Genomic DNA, 18,912 nt, shown 5'->3' with positions numbered 1-18,912 from the left:
AGATTGACCCTATTCCAGAGTAATGGGTGTGTCTGGTACGAAGGGAAGCCCATGAAGCAATGCACCCATTATCCATAGTGGGCACTATACAAGCCTCTGGTGGCAGTGTTATGATCTAAGGCCAGAGTCGTGACGTCATGTGGCAATAAAATTAAATCAGCTGATGACCTGAATGTACTGAATGATCACATTTTTTTGATCACAAGATTTTTTTCTTTCCTGATGTCTCAGGTATGTTCCAGGACTAGGGCTGTAACGATTCCTTAAGTAACTCGAGTAATTCTATTACAAAACATAATCGAGGCAAAATCTTCTGCCTCAAAGCTTTTTTAAAATATTTTTAAAGCTTGCGTTATGTTTATGCACAATTATTTGTTGACGGCGCGCTTTTGACAAAGTGCTCTTCCAGATGCTTGTAAAGTTGTAAACAGTAACCACAGACAAAGAAGTGCTTGCGTCTCCCAAAAAGCCGAAGGAGACGCAAACAGTTAGCAGTGTATTGATTTGAGAAAGCGGTTTGTTGCAGGCTACAAAATGGAAGGAAGCGATAAAAATATTAGCGAGCCAAGAGAAGAAGAAACCAGCAAAAGAAAACGACAGAAATTGTCGGTAAAGGCTTATGTTATGCCTGAGCTGTAGATTTTAAATCTTTTAGTTCTGAAAGTTTAGTTGCACACTTTTAGTGTTTTTGTATAATTATTTATTTTAATGTGTCTTAGTTTTTTTGATACTTAGTCATTTGAAATACCTTTTTTTTTTTTTTTTTTCATCTGAGAAAAGGCTTTAAAATAAGAATGTATGGCACGGTAATGCTCTTAATTCATCTCGGTCAACTTTAAGCTATTACTTGTATTGTGAATAATGACTGTTTATTTTTAATAAAATGCTGTATACATTTAAAAAATAAAAAGTTGATTTTTCTAAAAAGTAAACCTATTAATCTTTGTTTTTTTATATATATATTTTACATTGCTGTTTAATTAAGCAAAAGTACATTTTATCCGATTAATTAATTAACTTTTTGTTTTCCCGAGTGCCTGACGAGTATATTGAATACAACAGGTTTACAGCAGCTGTAACCTTAGTTAAACTTAAACTTGCTAATTGATGAGGATGTAGGAGATTTTTGGGGATTGGTCAGAATTTATTTGAGGACAAAGTGTGATTTCAGAAAGTCTTTCAGATACCTACAATCTCCTCCTTAACTGGAGCCCTTTGTTAGTACCAATGCTACATATATTAGAATTTGTTTGTGCACTTGTCCTGCTAGTTTATAGTAATAATCTTCTTGTACTCTGTTAAGAGAAGTAAGGTCTCTGAGAAAGACCCCGTGAGGATGAGAGGATTGGAACTAGCGAGTCCTGTTTGTCAGTTGTAGCCCTGACGACATCATTAGGATATGTTTTTTTTTATTTACTTTTTTTTTTTTTTTTTTGCAAGTGCTGGTTTGTTTGCGTGTGTGTGCCCCTGCAGTGCGTTCGCCCTCAGATACAGCTAAGGAGGCAGATTAACTGTCCAGCAAGGAGCCGCAGTGGTGCTGAATATTGAGTGTTTCGGTGTTAATGCGGTTAGGTAATCGGACCTCTAATCCTGCTGCAAACACACACCCACGTGCTCACTCCTGCCTGTTTCTGAAAAAAAAATTAATAATAATAATAAGCGAATGATGTGCTTCGTGCATAATCATGATGTCATCGTGTAAACAAAGGCAAAGAATTTCAGCACTGAATGCTGTGAGTGGCAGAATAAAACCAGCATGAGTGTATGTGCTGTAAATAAAATCAGGTGTCAGTGAGTGGTAAAGTGTGTGTGTGGGTGGACTGGACTCAGCACAGTTAACAGGTGTTCCAAAATTATATGTCAGGAGGTATTAATTAATTAATTCTTTATCTGAGCCTGTTATTGTTTAATAACGTCAGTAATTACCAGGGACCAGCTGATTACATCACGATACCTTGGTGTCGATTTTATTTGTATTGCAGTTCAGTAAATATCACGATTGTATTAATAGCCATGAATTCATTCATTTTTATTTATTAAAAAAAAATTGTCCTTCCAGCTTTTGTTCCAATTCTAACCAAACTACGCAAATAATTCGACCTGGAGCCTATCCCAGAAGCCTTAGGGCACGAGGCGGGGTACACCCTGGACAGGGTGCCAATCCATCGCAGGGCGCGCACACACACACACACACACACACACACATTCACACTCTCATTCACACGCTACGGGCAATTTGGGAATACCAATTAGCCTATTCTACATGTCTTTGGACTGTGGGAGGAAACCGGAGCACCCGGAGGAAACCCACCAAACACGGGAAGAACATGCAAACTCCATGCTCACGGAGACAGGAATCGAGCCTGGCCGGGAATCGAACCCGGACCCTGGAGGTGCCATTTGCCCATGAACCGTAGATGACATGTGGATTACCGTCCGTCGTTCGTCACCAGTCGTTGTCGTCACACTTTTGTTCTATCTGTAACTCCTCCCAAACAATTTGTGTGCATTTGACGCAGCACTTTCATTGGACAGGTGACGCCAGTCTTCTTCGGAAGACACATAATAACTGATGCCCTATCGTGTATGTTGTAGATTGGAATATGGTGTTGCTTCCATATTTATTTCCTTCCGTGTGGCTTGAACTCCCTATTGGACGAGAGCGAGCGAGCAAGTGAGATGAGAGAGAGAGAGCAGACCCAGCAGGACCTGCTGCGCTTCATGCATGATTGGAATTCCAGCCTGCCACTGGAGATGACAGTCTAACCAGCACTCTGTCTCTTCCCAGGAAAGACAGTATGTGTATAAGCATGTGTGCACATTCTTGCGTGTGCATATGTTGTTATGGTTGTGTGTTAACATTCCTTGCTGGTTTCACTGTTGCCCTGCTGCTGTATTCGTCTAAACTACGTTCCCTCTGTGCTTTATGCTACCTGGCTACGCGGGGCCCAAGAGCCTGATTTATCGTCGCGCTGTTACCGCAGGTTAGGTGTGGGTGTGTCTAAGCCTTATGTTTTATCTGGGCTACTTGGCACTTAGGACAATTTTGATGTATTGGTTTTGCTCGGAGTGTTGTTAGATGTTTATGCGTTTCAAGGCACCGTGCAGTTCCTGTTGAATTCCCTAGCCGACCTGAAAGCTCCGACGTTTTCATTAGCAAGCATCAGGCTGCTGTTCTGTCTGCTCCACTGGGTTAATGCCTCACTTATCTATGCAGCTACAGGCCGCATTTCATTTTTCATTGTCTAATACCACACACGCGCACACACACTGACTGATTTTGTAACCACTCAGACAGTGAACGTATTTGTGCAGTGCGATTTAACTGTAGACTCTCAAGAAAAAAGAAAACCTTAAAGAAATCTAGATGTCGATTTAGACCCCGGAGGAGCAAGCCAGACATGACGGTAGCAAAGAAATGGAAAAACTCCTTGAAAATGACATGAGGAGGAAATTGTGAGACGATCCAGACTCAAAAGAGAGATGACATGGTCATTTTCTTATAATCATACTCCTTTACAAAAGTGTGTTAAAAGAATGTACAGTTTGAGCACTGGAGAGTGTTTATGAATTCAGAAGCAGTGCTTGGGCACAAATCGAATCTCTACAGTCTCTATAGAAGATGGTCAACACAAGCATGTATGCGAGTCTTGCGGAGTACAGTATAAAGTATTTTTGTGAGTCACAAGTGCGAAAGCTCTTTAGGCGTGTGATACAGTGTTCTTATCCAGATGATCTGCAGTGCTTTCCATTGGGTTTTAGGTTTTTATTTATTTTTTATTTAGTGAGCTGGTTAAAGATGATTTAGGAAAATCCATGAGCACTGTAAATGTTGTATATACAGGGCTGGCAGACATGCCAAAGACTTATTGTTTATCTGTTGTTAAAGCACAGAAATAACTTGCTTGGCAGTTTGTTGCGTGCTCGTCTTGAACGTAAATGTTAGATTTTTTTGTATCGTTTGAAAGTCTGAGGATCTTAATAATCATCACTGTCTGTGCAATTATTTTCACAGATCACCAGAAACTGGAGCGAGAAGCTCGGATCTGCCGCCTGCTCAAACATCCCAACATAGGTGAGTATCCGATACACACGCTTTCAAAGTATTGGAGCTTAATGATTTTTCAAGTTGCTACAGATTAGACAGCTTGAATCAAGTTAAAGTGAGGACAGCAATCAAAAGTGCAGAGTGAGTAGAACTGTATGTATGCAGTACATCAGCAAACCTAACTTAAAAATACTGTAGAAGAAATTATCTGTGTAATTAAGTGATCAAATCGAAAGAAATGATAGGTGGATTGAAAACCTGGTTGCAGTTCCGTGACACGAGTTTTCTAAAAATGAACCGGCATGGCTTCTCTGGCTTCAGTTGCATTTTATCTTTTGTATTTATGTAAATGATTTTAGCTGAAGGCAGCTCATCAGAGCGGAGACGAAAGCGCCCTAGAGAGATCAGAAAAGAAAGTTTTACTGTTTATTTCATTCATCCATTCTGGTCTAATTAGTGAAATGATGACCTATTTAAAGGTGCTGCAGTAATTCTTTTTCATTTTTCTTTCCTCACTCTCACACACACACTCATGTTTAAGGTCTGTGGTAGATCCTGGGGGCGGAGCTTGGCAAACACTGCCATGATTCATTAAAATGTTGAACCCACCCAAATGTTGGAGACAGAATCTTAAAATAGAAAAGGTTTATGTTGCGCAATGTACGATAAAGAAAGACAAATGGACAGAGTTCTTTCTTCTTTCTTCAGTATCTTTTCAGATCTTTACAGAAGGACAAAAGGTCACATGATCAGGCCATTTTTACGTCAATACAGGAAGTAAGATGTGAAGGTTTCAAGCCAAGGGAAGGCCATTAACCAGAGGTGTTCAAGTCAAACTGGGACTTTTGATTGTGCAGAATAGCAGAACATCGTTATAAAAGAATTATATACTCAGCAAAAAAAGAGACGTCCTCTGACTTTCAACTGTTTTTACTTTCAGTTAACTTAATGTGTAAATATTTGTATAAACACTAAAAGAGTCAACACCACGCAGTGGCATGAAGGTGCACGTTCACGCAGATGAGCAGGAACCCTGGGCATCTTTCTTTGGGTGTTTTTCACAGTCGGTAGTAGGACTGGGCGATAAAACGATAACGATATGTATTGCAATAGACAAGTGATCGATATCAATAAAAAATGTGTTCGATAAAGCGTTCGATAATTTTTATTCTTTGTCGGAAGAAAACAGAGGTCGCGAAGCTAGTTTGTTTGCTGTCATGCGGACTTGCTCCGCGACCGGCACTAGGACCCTGAAGTTGTACGGTCGCGATTCAGGAAGTATAAAAGAAGACAAGATGGCGCTTCACAGCGCTCAGTCATTGAGTCTGCCCATGCCGTTTCCGACGCTTCGACGGATCTTATGTGATTTTGGGTCCAATTCCTGATTGAGTGTGTCTTGCTAGAACGCAGTGTTAGCTTCTCCGCTTTATTTTGCCGTTTCTCGCGGCAGGGCAACAGCCCGTTAATTCATGCTCATGCAGTGATGAGAAAGACAAACGAGTCGATGCATGTCCATTCTTTTATTTTCTGCGTTGTCAGGCGATATTACAAACTTCCACATGGATTCCGTACTTAAATCAAACCAAAAACTACTAAAAGAAAACAGGTTCAGGCTCTATATTCTAGCTCATCTCACATTTCCGCGTTCCAGCACATTGAACTGCACGTTACCCACAAAGCATTGCCCGCACTGGACTACACTCCCGTGAACATCTGCTGTAAAATCAACCTCTCTCCCGCAACAGCGGGTATAATTGTGTAAACTCTTGCTCTTGACGTGAGAGAATTCTTACAATGACTCGCGTGGTTATCCTGCCTGTTCGCGCTATTTCCGCGTTTGGATTTACCGTCCACGCTACAAAGGCTAACTGCTAGTCTTCTGGTCTGCTTCCGGGTGCTTGTGACAGTTGCATTAACAAAGGCACTCGCTCTCTGGTAACCTAGCAACGTAGGGAGTGATACACTGACGTCAATCATGTAACGGTATCTTGTTTGGTTGGGCCATGTCGTTGTCTCGTGCTGGTCTGCTGAATTCCTCTTCAAAAGCAAAGAAAATGCGCTTTGTACTATTTTATTACACTTTATTAAGCATTTCTTACATTTTCTTTCATTCAAGTGTTCATTGTGACTTTAGACTTATGTTTACATTTTAATTATTTGAGTTTTCCATGGTTATTGACATTTCTGTCTTAATAACTGAGGGGACTATAATCAGAGGGAGGTTAAGTTTAAAATAAAAATGTTTAAACGTAATATATTTTTCTCCTGGTCCTTATTTTAAATGGGTCATAAAAATATCAATAATTATCGATATCGACCGATATGAAACACTGATATCGTGATACAGTTTTCAGCCATATCACCCAACCCTAGTTGGTAGACAAGTCTCTTTAGTGTCCTGTGTTTTTAGAACTGTGACCTTAAATGCCTACTTTCTGTAAGCTGTTAAGGTCTTAACGACCATTCCACAGGTGCATGTTAATTAATTGATTATGGTTAATTGAACATGCATGGAAAACTTTGTTTAAACCCTTTACAATGAAGATCTGTAAAGTTATTTGGATTTTTACTACATTGTTGAAAAACACAGTCCTGAAAAAGGAACATTTTCTTTTTTTGCTGAGTATATTTTCCATATGATCACCTGCTACACTAATGCACTTATCCCAGCGTTTCACTTGTGATTAGATACCATCTAGGTAGAAGGTTTTCTCAACACATCAGAGCCACTGGAAATGCGTTGGAGCGAGATCAGGACTGTATGGGGAATATGGCAGTAACTCCCAGTCAAGTTCCTGCAACGTGGAAGTGGTGTTGGTGAATGAGTGTGTGTTTCCACAGACAGATGTGTCTTTTCAGCAAGTGGGCAATAAGTCATCTGACTTTTTTTTTTTTTTTTTTTTTTTAAGGATCCACTTGCTGATTGTTCATGGGAACGACTGCGTGGGCTTCAAACCATCTCGACAAACATGCGCCATTCAAATGATTTACTGCAGCTTCAAGTCTCATTACTGTACTGTACTCCTGTACGCCTTCTGTAAATGTCAATAGATTTTACATCTCCTTTCACGACAAATTTCATCACAAATCCCGGTTTGACTTGAACATACCTCGTACGGCACCATGAAAGTATACAGTGCCTTGCAAAAGTAATCATGCCCCTCAAACTTTTCCACATTTTGTCACATTACAACCACAAACATTAAATGTATTTTTTGGAGGGATTTTTCCCACCTGAGCTGTGGTTCTTCGGAGCTCCTTCAGAGTGACCTCGGTCCTCTTGGCTGCTTCTGAAATTAATTCTCTCCTTGCCTGGCTTCTCAGTTTAGGTAGACGTCCATGTCTTGGTAGGTTTGAAGTTGTACTATACTCTATTCACTTGTGGATGATGGATTATTTTTTAATAACCTGACTCCGCTTTTTACTTCTCTACTTTAAACTTATCCCTGACCTGTCTGGTGTGTTCCTTTGGCTCTGTAATGCTGTTGGTTAACTAATGTTCTCTAATAAACCTCTGAGGGCATCACAGAACAGCTGCATTTACACTGCGATTAAATTACACACAAGTGGACTCCATCTACTCATTAGGCGAAACATAAAGCTCTTCATATGATCTAGTTAGTGGCTTATGATCTTTAAGCCACTAACTACAAACAGTTACTGTAAGCAATAAAAGGTAAGTGATGTCCCAGTAAAGTCAGGTTATAGGCTTATCTAGCCCTACATGAGTAGGGATTTTTATTTGACTGTACATTTGCAGTTTTTCTTTTGTTGCATACACTTGCTCGAGCATGAAGGAAAGAGACAGTGTTAGGCAAATAAGACGCAGACAGAGAGCTAACTTATGTGGTAATGTGGGGCCAATTTGCATTAAGTGAAGGAGAATGTGCTTGAAGTTCACCATAACAAGTGTGACCTCATGCAAAATCATGAAAATAATGGCAGGATCACTTTACTATCGAGTGTGTGTTGTGTTGGGAGTTATGGGTCACACGCTCCAGCTCTGCTGTGCATGAAACATCTTCTGAACATGGATGAAGTTACTGTTCACTGCATATGTCTGTATTTGCTTGTATACCTCTGACCACATCTATATATAGTGGAGGAACAAACCTTGTCACGACACAACGGTTTGTACCAGTTTGTAGTCATACACCTCATGTTATAAACTCATCTTATAAACATGACCAACTGATAAGTCACGCATGTATCTGAAGGCTCCCCATATGAATTCCTGCATTTTCCTGAACACTTTCTCATTGTGCCACCATTTGTGATACAATATTTATAATTACTATTAATTGTCTCATATATGGGCATTGGTGGCTCAGTGGTACTGTACAGTAGATCTTTCGCCTGCCATACGGAATACCCGGGTTAGATTCCCGGCCAATGCCCAAACCCCAGCCACTGGATGGAGTGTCGCTCCCAAGCCCAGATAAAATGGCAGAGTTGCTTCTGGATGGGCGCCCAGTGTAAAAACCTGTGCCAAGTTGTTGTACGGATCAGTTGGTTCGCTGTGGCAACCCCTCGATGAGAGCTACCGAAAGACGAACAACAATAAATTGATCGTCTCATACACATTATACTGCATTGTAATGCAGCCCAGCGGGGGCAGATAGGGGTAAAGGGCTTGACCAGTGCCCAACGATAGCAGTTTTGGTAGTTGTGTAATTGATACTTGAACCACTGACCTCCTGTTAAGTAACCCAAAGCCTAAACCATTGAGCCGCACTGCCAACTGACTCCTTACCTCAGTTACCGAAAGTTAGCTAGTTTAACTTTAGCTTAGCTAAAATGCTAAGAGTGCTTTATATTCTAATGTTTGCATTTAATTACACTGTCAACCATACCCTACACGTCATCCTCTGTCACCTCCTAAATTTCTTGTATTAAGTTAAACTACTGCGATTTCCAGAAATTTAGTCATATTAACATATGAATCAATGTGGATTGCCTTACTTTTGGAGCCAGCAGATCCTAGTGGTCATTTGAGGAAATGCATTATTTATATATTTTTTTATTGATTTGTTTTTTTTTTTTTTTTTAATTTAAAGTTTATTAGGGATCATGTATATTTATACAATTACACATCATTTTTAATACAGTAAAAAAAAAAACTTTTTCCTTTACAATTTTCTTTTTACTTATACAATACTGTATGTATTTTTAATTAAGAAACTCTATTATACAAAAGAACTTACAAGAGTGCGATTGGTTTTTAAACCCATTTTACATACTGGTAAAACGAACATCATACAGTACGATTTTGTCTACGGCATTGTCTAACCCTTAAAGCACATCTGTCCTCCTGTGAAGAATGCAAATCGCACCTGGTCCGTTTGTCATGTTTTCTCACTTTCGATCTGTCTCTTGTCTTTTCTTCTTTTTCTTCTTCTCTCTTTAGCTCATCTTTCTGCACCCTGCGCTGATCTCAAACCTTATACCTCTCTCTCTCTCTCTCTCTCTCTCTCTCTCTCTCTCTCTCTCTCTCTCTCTGTCGATCGAAGGGACAGCCTATCTTGTTGTCTGTCTCAGACTGCAAATAAACTCTTAACAAAGGGGGCAATTGAAAGGAGAAGAAAAAGATCCTTTTACTCTTCTTCTCCTACTCTTCTCCACATTCAACACACACTTAGCAAAACCTAATGGTATGTGAGCAGCACTTACATGTGTTTTAAACCTACTTACTGGATGTATTATGTTACAGAATACATCTAGATGGGCATTTAATATCAAATACATTGCACTTTCCAGGAAGCGTGCCATACAGCTTAGTTTTATTTTTGTATTTTTTTTTTTTTTTTTTTTTTTTTTACATGTTCTGCTTGTTACTTACTTGTTCATTACTAACTGTTCCTTTCTATTTAGTTTCTTTTTCAGTTTTTTGTTCACGCCTGAGCGGTGCTGTGAATTGCTGCTATTGTAAGGCAATTCCCATTGCATGAACAAACATTTATTTTAACCTTAATCTTAGCATTAGCTAATACACACACTTATCACAAAGTATCTTCATTACATGCCATAATATTTGACAGTTAAAGAGTCTGACTGATGTACCATCCTCTTCAGCCATCAGCGAGAGCAAAATGTCTGTGCTCTCTGAGAGGGAGGGAGGGATGGGTTACTACATTCGCCCTGTCAGTTTTTATCTTTGAGGTCCAGTTAGGAATTTTTATTATTTTACAATAAGTCACAATCCCTGGGTTATGATTGTGCAAATATTTAAATAATGAACAGATTATCAAAGGTTTACAGCATCACACTCATCCTGATGAGGCTATACAGTTCCGATCAGTATGTGACTTTTATTCAGATTGCACTATTATTCTGATTATTTATGGAATTTTGGGGTCCATGCAAAAGCACTTTTTAAGACTAACAGTTTTATTAAATGTGGCAAGACGTTCTCTGTTTCAAAATCTTTCGCAAGTTTTCTGCGGCTGTGAAATAAAAATAATAAGTAACGATGTGTTAGTGTTTTTGTGTCCAGAAAAATTACCTGTTTGACAGCTTTCAGACTTGCAGCTAATCCATAGCACGCTTTCATGATAGATGTGCAACCTTTTTAATCTGATATTAAATAATACTTAAACATTGAGCTTCCAAATCATTTTTAAGATTATGTTGTTTGTATTGCACGGTGTGTTCTATGCATACCATGCCAGTCGTAATGCCCTGGCTCTGTGCTCGGCCACAGACACGACAGGCACGAACAGCAGCTTCCTGCACATAGCCAGATTTCTAATCGTCCTGAACATGCACATGCTCAAAGTTTTTAGTTCATTTGAAGTGGTGTGTAACTCGAACACAAAAAAGGCAAGGATTGACTGTGTAGAATACACATGAAGCTAATCAACCAATCTTTTTTGTCATTCTTGGGCAAAGTGACAAAAATGTGTATTCCTAGGTGGTGGAGGAGGAGAGATCACAAGAAGGGGCACAGCACAAGCTGTTAGGGTCGTGTACACACGTTACACACATACTTGCTTTCATTAACTTATTTTAAATTGTAGCTGTAAGACCTATAATGTTGTGGAGTAAGGTATAATTATACATTTGCCTTTACAGTGAAACCTCGGATTACGAGCACAATTTGTTCCGGAAGTGGGCTCGTATTCCAAAACACCCATAAGAAAGAATGGAAATTAAAATTATTCGTTCCACAGCCCAAAAAAATAAATACATAAAAATAATTAACACAAAATATAAAGTAAAAATAAAACAAATGAACCTGAATGTTACCTTAAAAAAAGTAAAAATAAATCCCGACTAATAAGTGTTTCCATTTATGCGCACAGGCGCTGTGTGTGTGTGTGTTTTTCTTTCTCCTGAGCTGCTGAGTATGTTGTGTGTGCGCGAGCGTAATTTGACACCGTGCCGGTTGTGTGAGATTGAAGCACCCCCTCTCTGTTTTACAAACACGCACATAAACACATTAAAGGAGAGAGAGAGAGTGTGTGTGCGAACCTGCGTGGTGAGAGATGATTTCCCCGCAGCGCCAGAGAGGGAAAAACCATTGGCTCAGTTTTTCGGAGCTCGTAAACCACGACAACGCTCGTTTCTTAAGTCAAAATTTATTAAAACTCTTTACTTGTCTTCCTGAACACTCGTAAACCGCGTTACTCGTAATCCGCAGTTTCACTGTATTATTTTAATGCCATGCCTCCTAACTTGAGACTGTGTCACACATCACACTTGACATCTGAGATGGAGATCACCAGTCACCACTTAATAGAATATCACTCTACCTAGGTGCTGATTCGATTAATATTGTGATTCTGTATCATGATTCTTTAAATATCGTATTCAGTATTACATTTTATCTGATTTCGTTACAATGTTTAGATCTCAAAAAACCTTTAAAAAAAACTAAATATATTTTCTCACTTAAAAAAAACAATTGCAGCATTTAAACAATACTAAATGACTTCAAATAAAACAGTTTAACATTTAACTTAAGATTGGTTCAAACAAAAAGCTATATTTTACTGACCAGCAAGTATCTCATTCATCCTCCATAATTATTATTGCTAAACTAACTTGGCAAATTATTCACTCCTACCACACAAGATGCCAGTGTGGGAATAATTTAGAGCGCCACCTTTAGGATTATTAAAAAAAAGTGACATTTTACAGCCTTAAATGAAAGTTTGAGCATATGTCGAGCAATGATGAGCACGAGGCCTTGTGTATTTTCTGACAGGCGCACACACAACGCATATGTTTCGAGGCGGATTAGCGCTTGTGTGTGAGAGAGATGAGTGGGTTTGAGAGTTTGAAGAAAAAGACCAATCAGATTATCAGTCACATCCAGTAAAAATCCTCGAACACCATAAAAACTTTTTTTTGTTTGTTTCTTTGTTTGTTTCACCACTTGGAAGTCATGGCTGGTCAACAGCTAATTCCGGTCACTGGCTGATCATCCGGTAAATATTAAATATGGTGATGGATGAATCGGCACAGAAACGAATCGCGATTCATAACTCAATATACTTTTTCCTCCCCACATCTATACTCAGCATATTGTCAATATGAACTTAAAACAAGTGATCTATATGGAGAACTCATCAAAATGCTGAATCTGTATTTTTAAGTTAACTCTCCTGGCTTTTTTGTTCTTTATGACTATATGAAAAGCTGCCCCCTATATATACACTTTCAGTATTTGACTCTCTCTCTCTCTCTCTCTCTCTCTCTCTCTCACCTTCACTTTTTCCTTAGTGCGGCTCCATGACAGTATCTCAGAGGAAGGGTTTCATTACCTTGTCTTTGACCTGTGAGTACCTCTGAATTTTTTTTTTTCTTTTTTTCTTCCTCCTATGTTGGATGATGCACTGATGTGGTGGTGCCTTTCAGCAACCTCAGCAGATTTATTTGTATTTCATGAGTTTTTTTCCTGTGCTATTATTCTAAATCCCTTGTCATTAGAAACTTTTTAGCTGAGGAAGTTTTTCTGTTCGACCTTCATTACGGCAGAGCAACACTCATTGCTTACATCTTACAGCGTTTCTTTATCTAATGTGACGAGAAACAAACAAAAAAAACACCTAGTTTTGATCCAAAATCTTTAAGGCCTTGCTCAGACTGCCAGCCCACATCTGATTTTAGGCATATTAACATAGGAAACGGTTTGGAATTAAATTTGCCCTAATGTCATCTTAACATTTAAAACCCTCCCCACACTGAATCTGATTTTCGCAAATCCATTTCGAGCCACATCCAGAGGTGGTTTGAAATCAGATAAAAGTCAGATTCTTAAAGTTGTGCCTCAGTCCGGCTGCTCTACACACTCGAATCGGATTTTAAACTGTTCTTTACATCACTCGCAAGACTCGGAAGTCCACACGATCACTCTTGGTATGAGGACAGATCCATGCTTGAAAAATGAATGAAAAGACAATTAATATATGCAATGGAGAACCGTAGTCATTGGACAGAGGACGCAGTGAAATGCCTGATAGCACTTTAGTGGATAGCTCAGTACCAGCGAATATCGTGCTGCAGGCAAGAAAGGGTATTCACACGAACATGACGCCTTTACAACAGCAACCAGTGCTGAAAGGTCGACGATGTCTTGGCTTTGGGCTGCCAGTCTGAACGGAGCTAAACCCGATTTGATCACTTTAAAATAACAGTGTGTACACTCAGTTACTAAAAATCAGATTTGTAAAACAAATTGGATTTGCCTGCAGTGTGAACAAGGATTTTTTTTTTTTTATCTGGATTTCATTTGTAATTAGATTTTTTTATTTTATTTATATATTTTTTAATAATATGCTTGTCTTCTGTTTGTGTAACACCACTGTCCATGCTTCGGCCTTGTGATAATAACAACTCCCATGTTTTTGTTCCCTTTAGTGTCACTGGTGGAGAGCTTTTTGAAGACATTGTTGCTAGAGAGTATTATAGTGAAGCTGATGCCAGGTGGGTTCAGTTCACAACCTGGAACATGCACACACCCACATACACACACAAAACAAAATCCTGTTATTGAAGAGTGTTTAGCCAAGCCGCTGTTGTAAATAATACACGTTTAATTACTTATCTGTGGAAAATAACAGAGCCAGAAGAACAGTGAGCCTGAACATTATTCACCTCTAATGTAGACTGTGTTCACACAGCAGGTTATTTCTCAAATATGATTTTTTTTTTTTTTAGACTGCATGTGAAGTTTCTGTATTACATGCGAGTAAACTCAATTTTCAGACTGCTTGAATAGTCACACCGGTTGCTATAGCAACATTGCCAGTGTCCGTATTTATTTAGTGTACTGTAGGCAAAAGGTAGCTTCAGTACGGAGATTTCATCATGTTTGAGTTATATGTTATTCAGTCTAGACAATAAAACTAAGCCTGAAGAGTTTTTAAACACAAAGATCAGACATGCTAGCTCTTAAACCCAGTTACTTCCTCTAAGTTAGATAAGGTTTTTTAAAAAAAACATGCAATTGGATTTAACAGTTCAAATTAAGTTAAAAATCAAGGTAACTAGATGTTAATCTAAATGTGGCTTGAGTTCAGTTAGTGTTCTTTTGTTTGTTTTTGTTAGTTTTTTGTTATCTTTCTTGTTTACCCTGAATATATATAAAATCAGACTTTACTTCCTTGCTTATATCTGAGCATATCCTTAAAAGATGAACGCTCAAATCGCTCAACCACGCTCTATAGTACGAAGCAATAGAAATGTTTAAGAGATAGGCATCATAAAAGGCTATAAATATACTATACTATACATTCTGGATCATGCTTTTGAATTTAAGAAGAAGGAGAAGCTAGTCCCAAAGATAACCTATTTTACACCACATCCGCTACATGTCCCGACATCCTGAGAGTTGCGTTGATTCATTCACTCTTCTTCAAAAACTGCGTTATCCTCTGGTCAGGGTCACAGAGGATTCCAGGAACCCCGGACAAAAGGTGACACATCAAGCTATAGCTTTTTAGTATGTATTATGGAGTCTTTTGAGATTTTCACTGTTTAAAGGGAACTGGATATGCACAGTTCACATAGGTATCCAGTGTGCATGTACTACTTTCATTTTTGTATTGGCCAGGACTTAAACAAGCTACTTTTTCACTATTGTGACCTTCTATAAGAAGAAAGGAGTTCTGTCTGGCTTGTTAGCTCAGCTCTGCTGTTCTCTTGTGGGATTTTTCTCAGTAGTAGTCCATAAAACACTAAACACAATACGGGGCCAGAAGGCCTGGAGGCCAAGTCTGCCACCTAGTTTCCCAGATTATAACAGACGCAGAGTTTATCACCTACAGGCCGCCTGCCTGTCTTGCTTAATTTTTGCTGCTGGATTCTGCAAAATCAAGAGCTTGACAGCCCAAATTAATAAAATGCAATAGTAATTAATAATCCTTTTTTTCTGTGCATGCAGTTTAGCACCATGAGTGCCAGTATTCATGTTTTATTTTTTCTTTCTTTCTTTCTTTCTTTCTTGTGAGCCTTAAGATGTTGGCAGTCTAAATCTAACACTTATTCAGTTGCGTAGCCTAGAGAGATTTTTCAAATGACGGCCCGTTTGTATGTTTGCGAGGTAACTAGGCCAGTGATGAATGTTCAAAACTAGACAATTTGCTTTGGCCCTTAGGTGGCACAGTAAATGTATCTATTTATATTCTGTGGACTTTCTCCGGCTGTGTGTTTATAACCATAAAAACAAACAATCCATCCACAGAGGCGTGCATACCTGCCAGTGGCAGAAATATGCAACAGCTATAACTTTTTCTCCCCCGTCTTGTTTTCCTTTCATAGTTTGCTAGTGTAAAGGTAAAGATTGGGTTTTTTTTTTTTTTTTTTTTTTTTTTTTTGCATCCCTCTTTTATTTTCTTCATCTCTCTCTCTCTCTTTCCCTTTGTCTTTCGCAGTCACTGCATTAATCAGATCCTGGAGAGTGTGAGCCACATTCACCAGCATGACATTGTGCACAGGGACCTGAAGGTGAGTCATGCCGTCGTTATGGAAACCTGTTCCGAAAGCAGTGCACATCATCAGATGACCCCAATCCTGCTTGAACCCCCCGTCCCCCTCCCCCCCCCACCCCACCTCTTTCACTTGGCAACTACGTGGCATCACATGTGAGGATCGCTATGCAAAACGTCATCCCGTGCCCTGGAGAACTGCTGCTGTGCTTTTTGCTGCTCCCCTTTTTTTTCTTCTTTTTTTTTACAATAATTAACGGTTTTGTTAGAACATCAGGGTGTGGTTGGCCAGTATCACATGAAGGAACCAGCAACCACAATAGCAGGAAAAAACCATCTAATGCACAGGGGACAGATTTACCTTTTATGGTTCATCATCGAGGCTGAAAGTTCCATTAGGTTCAGCACATGCTGTGTTTGTTTCCTCACACCCTGCATCTCAGCAGTTCATTTAGCACCGGTGTTTGCACACTAAAAGTAGTACAGATCATCCAGTGGGGGCTCTAGGTGATGAGATCCATGTGTTTGTGTGATGTAGGTTAAAGGAAACAAGCAAGGGAACTGTAGAGAATAATCTCCCATGACAGTTTCTTAAGATAGAATGTGAGACTTTCTGGTTCTCTGACATAAACACAGCGCAGAAAAGGCTCTTAAAGAGCACAGGTTTTAATGTCTCTTTTTTTTGTTTTTCAAGTATAGACACATTTCACTTTCTCTCACAGCTTCCTTTTAGCCAGAGACAGCAGACAGAGAAACAAACAGTGGTCTGAAGGGAGAGAGAGAGAGAGAGAGAGAGAGAGGCATGGTGAGATGGTTACCATAGCAAGAGGTGTGACGTCAGACTGCAGTGAAGGAGGGGGTGGACTGGACTTGTACTGCCACCTCTAATTCTGTTTCTCACTCCTGGCCCACAAGAGATGCAAAGAATGCATATTTAGAGCTGATTTAACACATCTGCTAATTATTATGCTGAATGTAATTGATTCGGCAATTACATTCAGGAAAACCCTGAAGTTTACATTATGCAGCTTAACAATTCTAGGCTAAGGATTCTCGTTATTGTGCACCGAGCCGCTGGGATAGCAAAGTGATGCAACAGGCCATCTCAGCATGATCTCACATACCTTTCTCATTGCTACCACAATTTCCTCAGGGTCTGCACTATACTATACTACTAAGCAATGATGAGAGACCCCTGATGGCATGTGCTGTGGAAGTTGTCGTCTTCTAACGCTCATCACAGTCGGTAAAGCCCTCTCTCTGTTTGTTCAGGATAACCTTCAGCATAATTGGCTTTAGGGTGATGAGCAGGATGAAGGGCCAGGTATTGCAGTTGAGTAGAAATGAAGGTTACACTGTATTATACAGAGAAGATAATGTTAGTCTTAATTTTTTCCTCATTGTTTTTTTTATGCAGTTATTTTTTGGTAAATAAATTGGCGCTCCTTTTTTTTTCCCCTTTGTAATCAGTTTATGTTGAGTGTTATGCTGGTAACTTTTTCACGTCAAGAATTTGAGTAAGCTCAAGAACTTTTATCTAGAAGAATTAAGGATTTTTGTTCTTTAGCTGTATTTCCAGGGACCTTATTTTTTTCTCCAGTAAGAGCATTTTTCTAGGCTGGGAGCAATTATGGTGGAGCTTGATCAAACGAGTGATTGGGTGAACTGCTTACATTATGACCAACTGTTTTACCATACAGAACTTAAATTATTTGTAAGCTAGTAGTCGGTTACTATAGATTGTCAACAAAACGACATGATCACTGAAGTGAGGGCAAAAAAATTATTACACATTTTCTTATACTATTAAAAAGGCCAAATAACTGAGACGTTTATTTTGGAGTGTGGCAGAAACACAAATTGAAAACTGCAATTTTGGTTTTGGATAATCCTACAACTTTTTACTTTATGAAAAGATTTCAGAGCCTCACTGAAAATGTGTCTTGCTGCAAACTCTTTCTTTCTGTCTCCTAGCCAGAGAACTTGCTGTTGGCCAGTAAGATGAAGGGGGCAGCAGTAAAGCTGGCTGACTTTGGGCTGGCCATCGAGGTGCAGGGAGACCAGCAAGCCTGGTTTGGTAAGAATTTCACCGCATTCTTCTCACCTGCTGCAGCATAGTTAAGATATGCCAAATTATCAGGCTACGTTTACATTATAAGCCTGCACACTAAGCATGCACAGGGGCAAAAAGTTGCATGATTTCCAATCTGCCAGTTTGCGTTTAAGTCACATGACCCCTTATTGGATATATATCCAATTAAGGATACAAATGTAACTCGGATCTGATTTAAAAACATCAGATTTGTGGCCTAAAAAAACAATCGAAACTGAGCTCATGCAAAGTCACTTTACTCACTATTTGCACATGCCCTTTTGTTTTACACGAGGTAAAACCACTCTGGACTTCATTCATTATCCTCTCATTTACTTTAATCCAATTTTTAATTGTGCACTCATCGTGAGGCCGAAGAGGATTCATTGCTGCTGTTAAGTAGGGCTTTAGTAGGATGTTGACCCATGCTTATGTGTAAAGAGCACATTGACCTCTGAAAGCAATAAGTATAGCACGCTCAAACCCGGGTCACTAATGCAATGAGCTTGCCTTTTAGCTTCAGCCACATTCGGTCCTGTCCGTGTCATGTTTACTTGTGTAGGCCTACTGTAAATATGTTTTTGGATTTCAAAGCCAGGAGTTAGCATTGAGGATCAACAAAAGCAGCTTTATTTTAGGTGTAGGCGTAAGTGTGTAACATTGTGTTCAGAGGTAAAAATCCAACAGGAACTTCAATGGTAACTTTATTGTTTATTCCGGTCTCAGGTTTTGCAGGCACTCCTGGCTATCTCTCTCCCGAGGTTCTGAGGAAGGACCCGTATGGCAAGCCTGTTGACATCTGGGCATGTGGTATGTCCCCTGTTTTGTTGTTGTAGATTTTT

General features: G+C 39.4%; 1 protein-coding gene across 20 annotated transcripts in view; it reads left to right on the top strand.

The window, feature by feature from the left end:
- camk2g2 (calcium/calmodulin-dependent protein kinase (CaM kinase) II gamma 2) overlaps window positions 1-18,912 on the top strand; it is a 66,126-nt gene that overhangs the window by 24,794 nt on the left and 22,420 nt on the right. For all 20 annotated transcript variants that reach the window (XM_053502236.1, XM_053502255.1, XM_053502239.1 and 17 more), the window contains exons 3-8: window positions 4,016-4,075; window positions 12,773-12,827; window positions 13,910-13,975; window positions 15,925-15,997; window positions 17,953-18,055; window positions 18,797-18,880. In XM_053502236.1, the coding sequence (XP_053358211.1) occupies window positions 4,016-4,075; window positions 12,773-12,827; window positions 13,910-13,975; window positions 15,925-15,997; window positions 17,953-18,055; window positions 18,797-18,880 (441 nt within the window). The remainder of the gene's footprint in view (window positions 1-4,015; window positions 4,076-12,772; window positions 12,828-13,909; window positions 13,976-15,924; window positions 15,998-17,952; window positions 18,056-18,796; window positions 18,881-18,912) is intronic.

The sequence above is a fragment of the Clarias gariepinus genome, chromosome 8 (assembly GCF_024256425.1).
Source record: "Clarias gariepinus isolate MV-2021 ecotype Netherlands chromosome 8, CGAR_prim_01v2, whole genome shotgun sequence".
Lineage (NCBI taxonomy): Eukaryota > Metazoa > Chordata > Actinopteri > Siluriformes > Clariidae > Clarias > Clarias gariepinus.
Note: the sequence above shows the minus strand (reverse complement) of the source record. Positions and strands in the feature narration are given on the sequence as shown.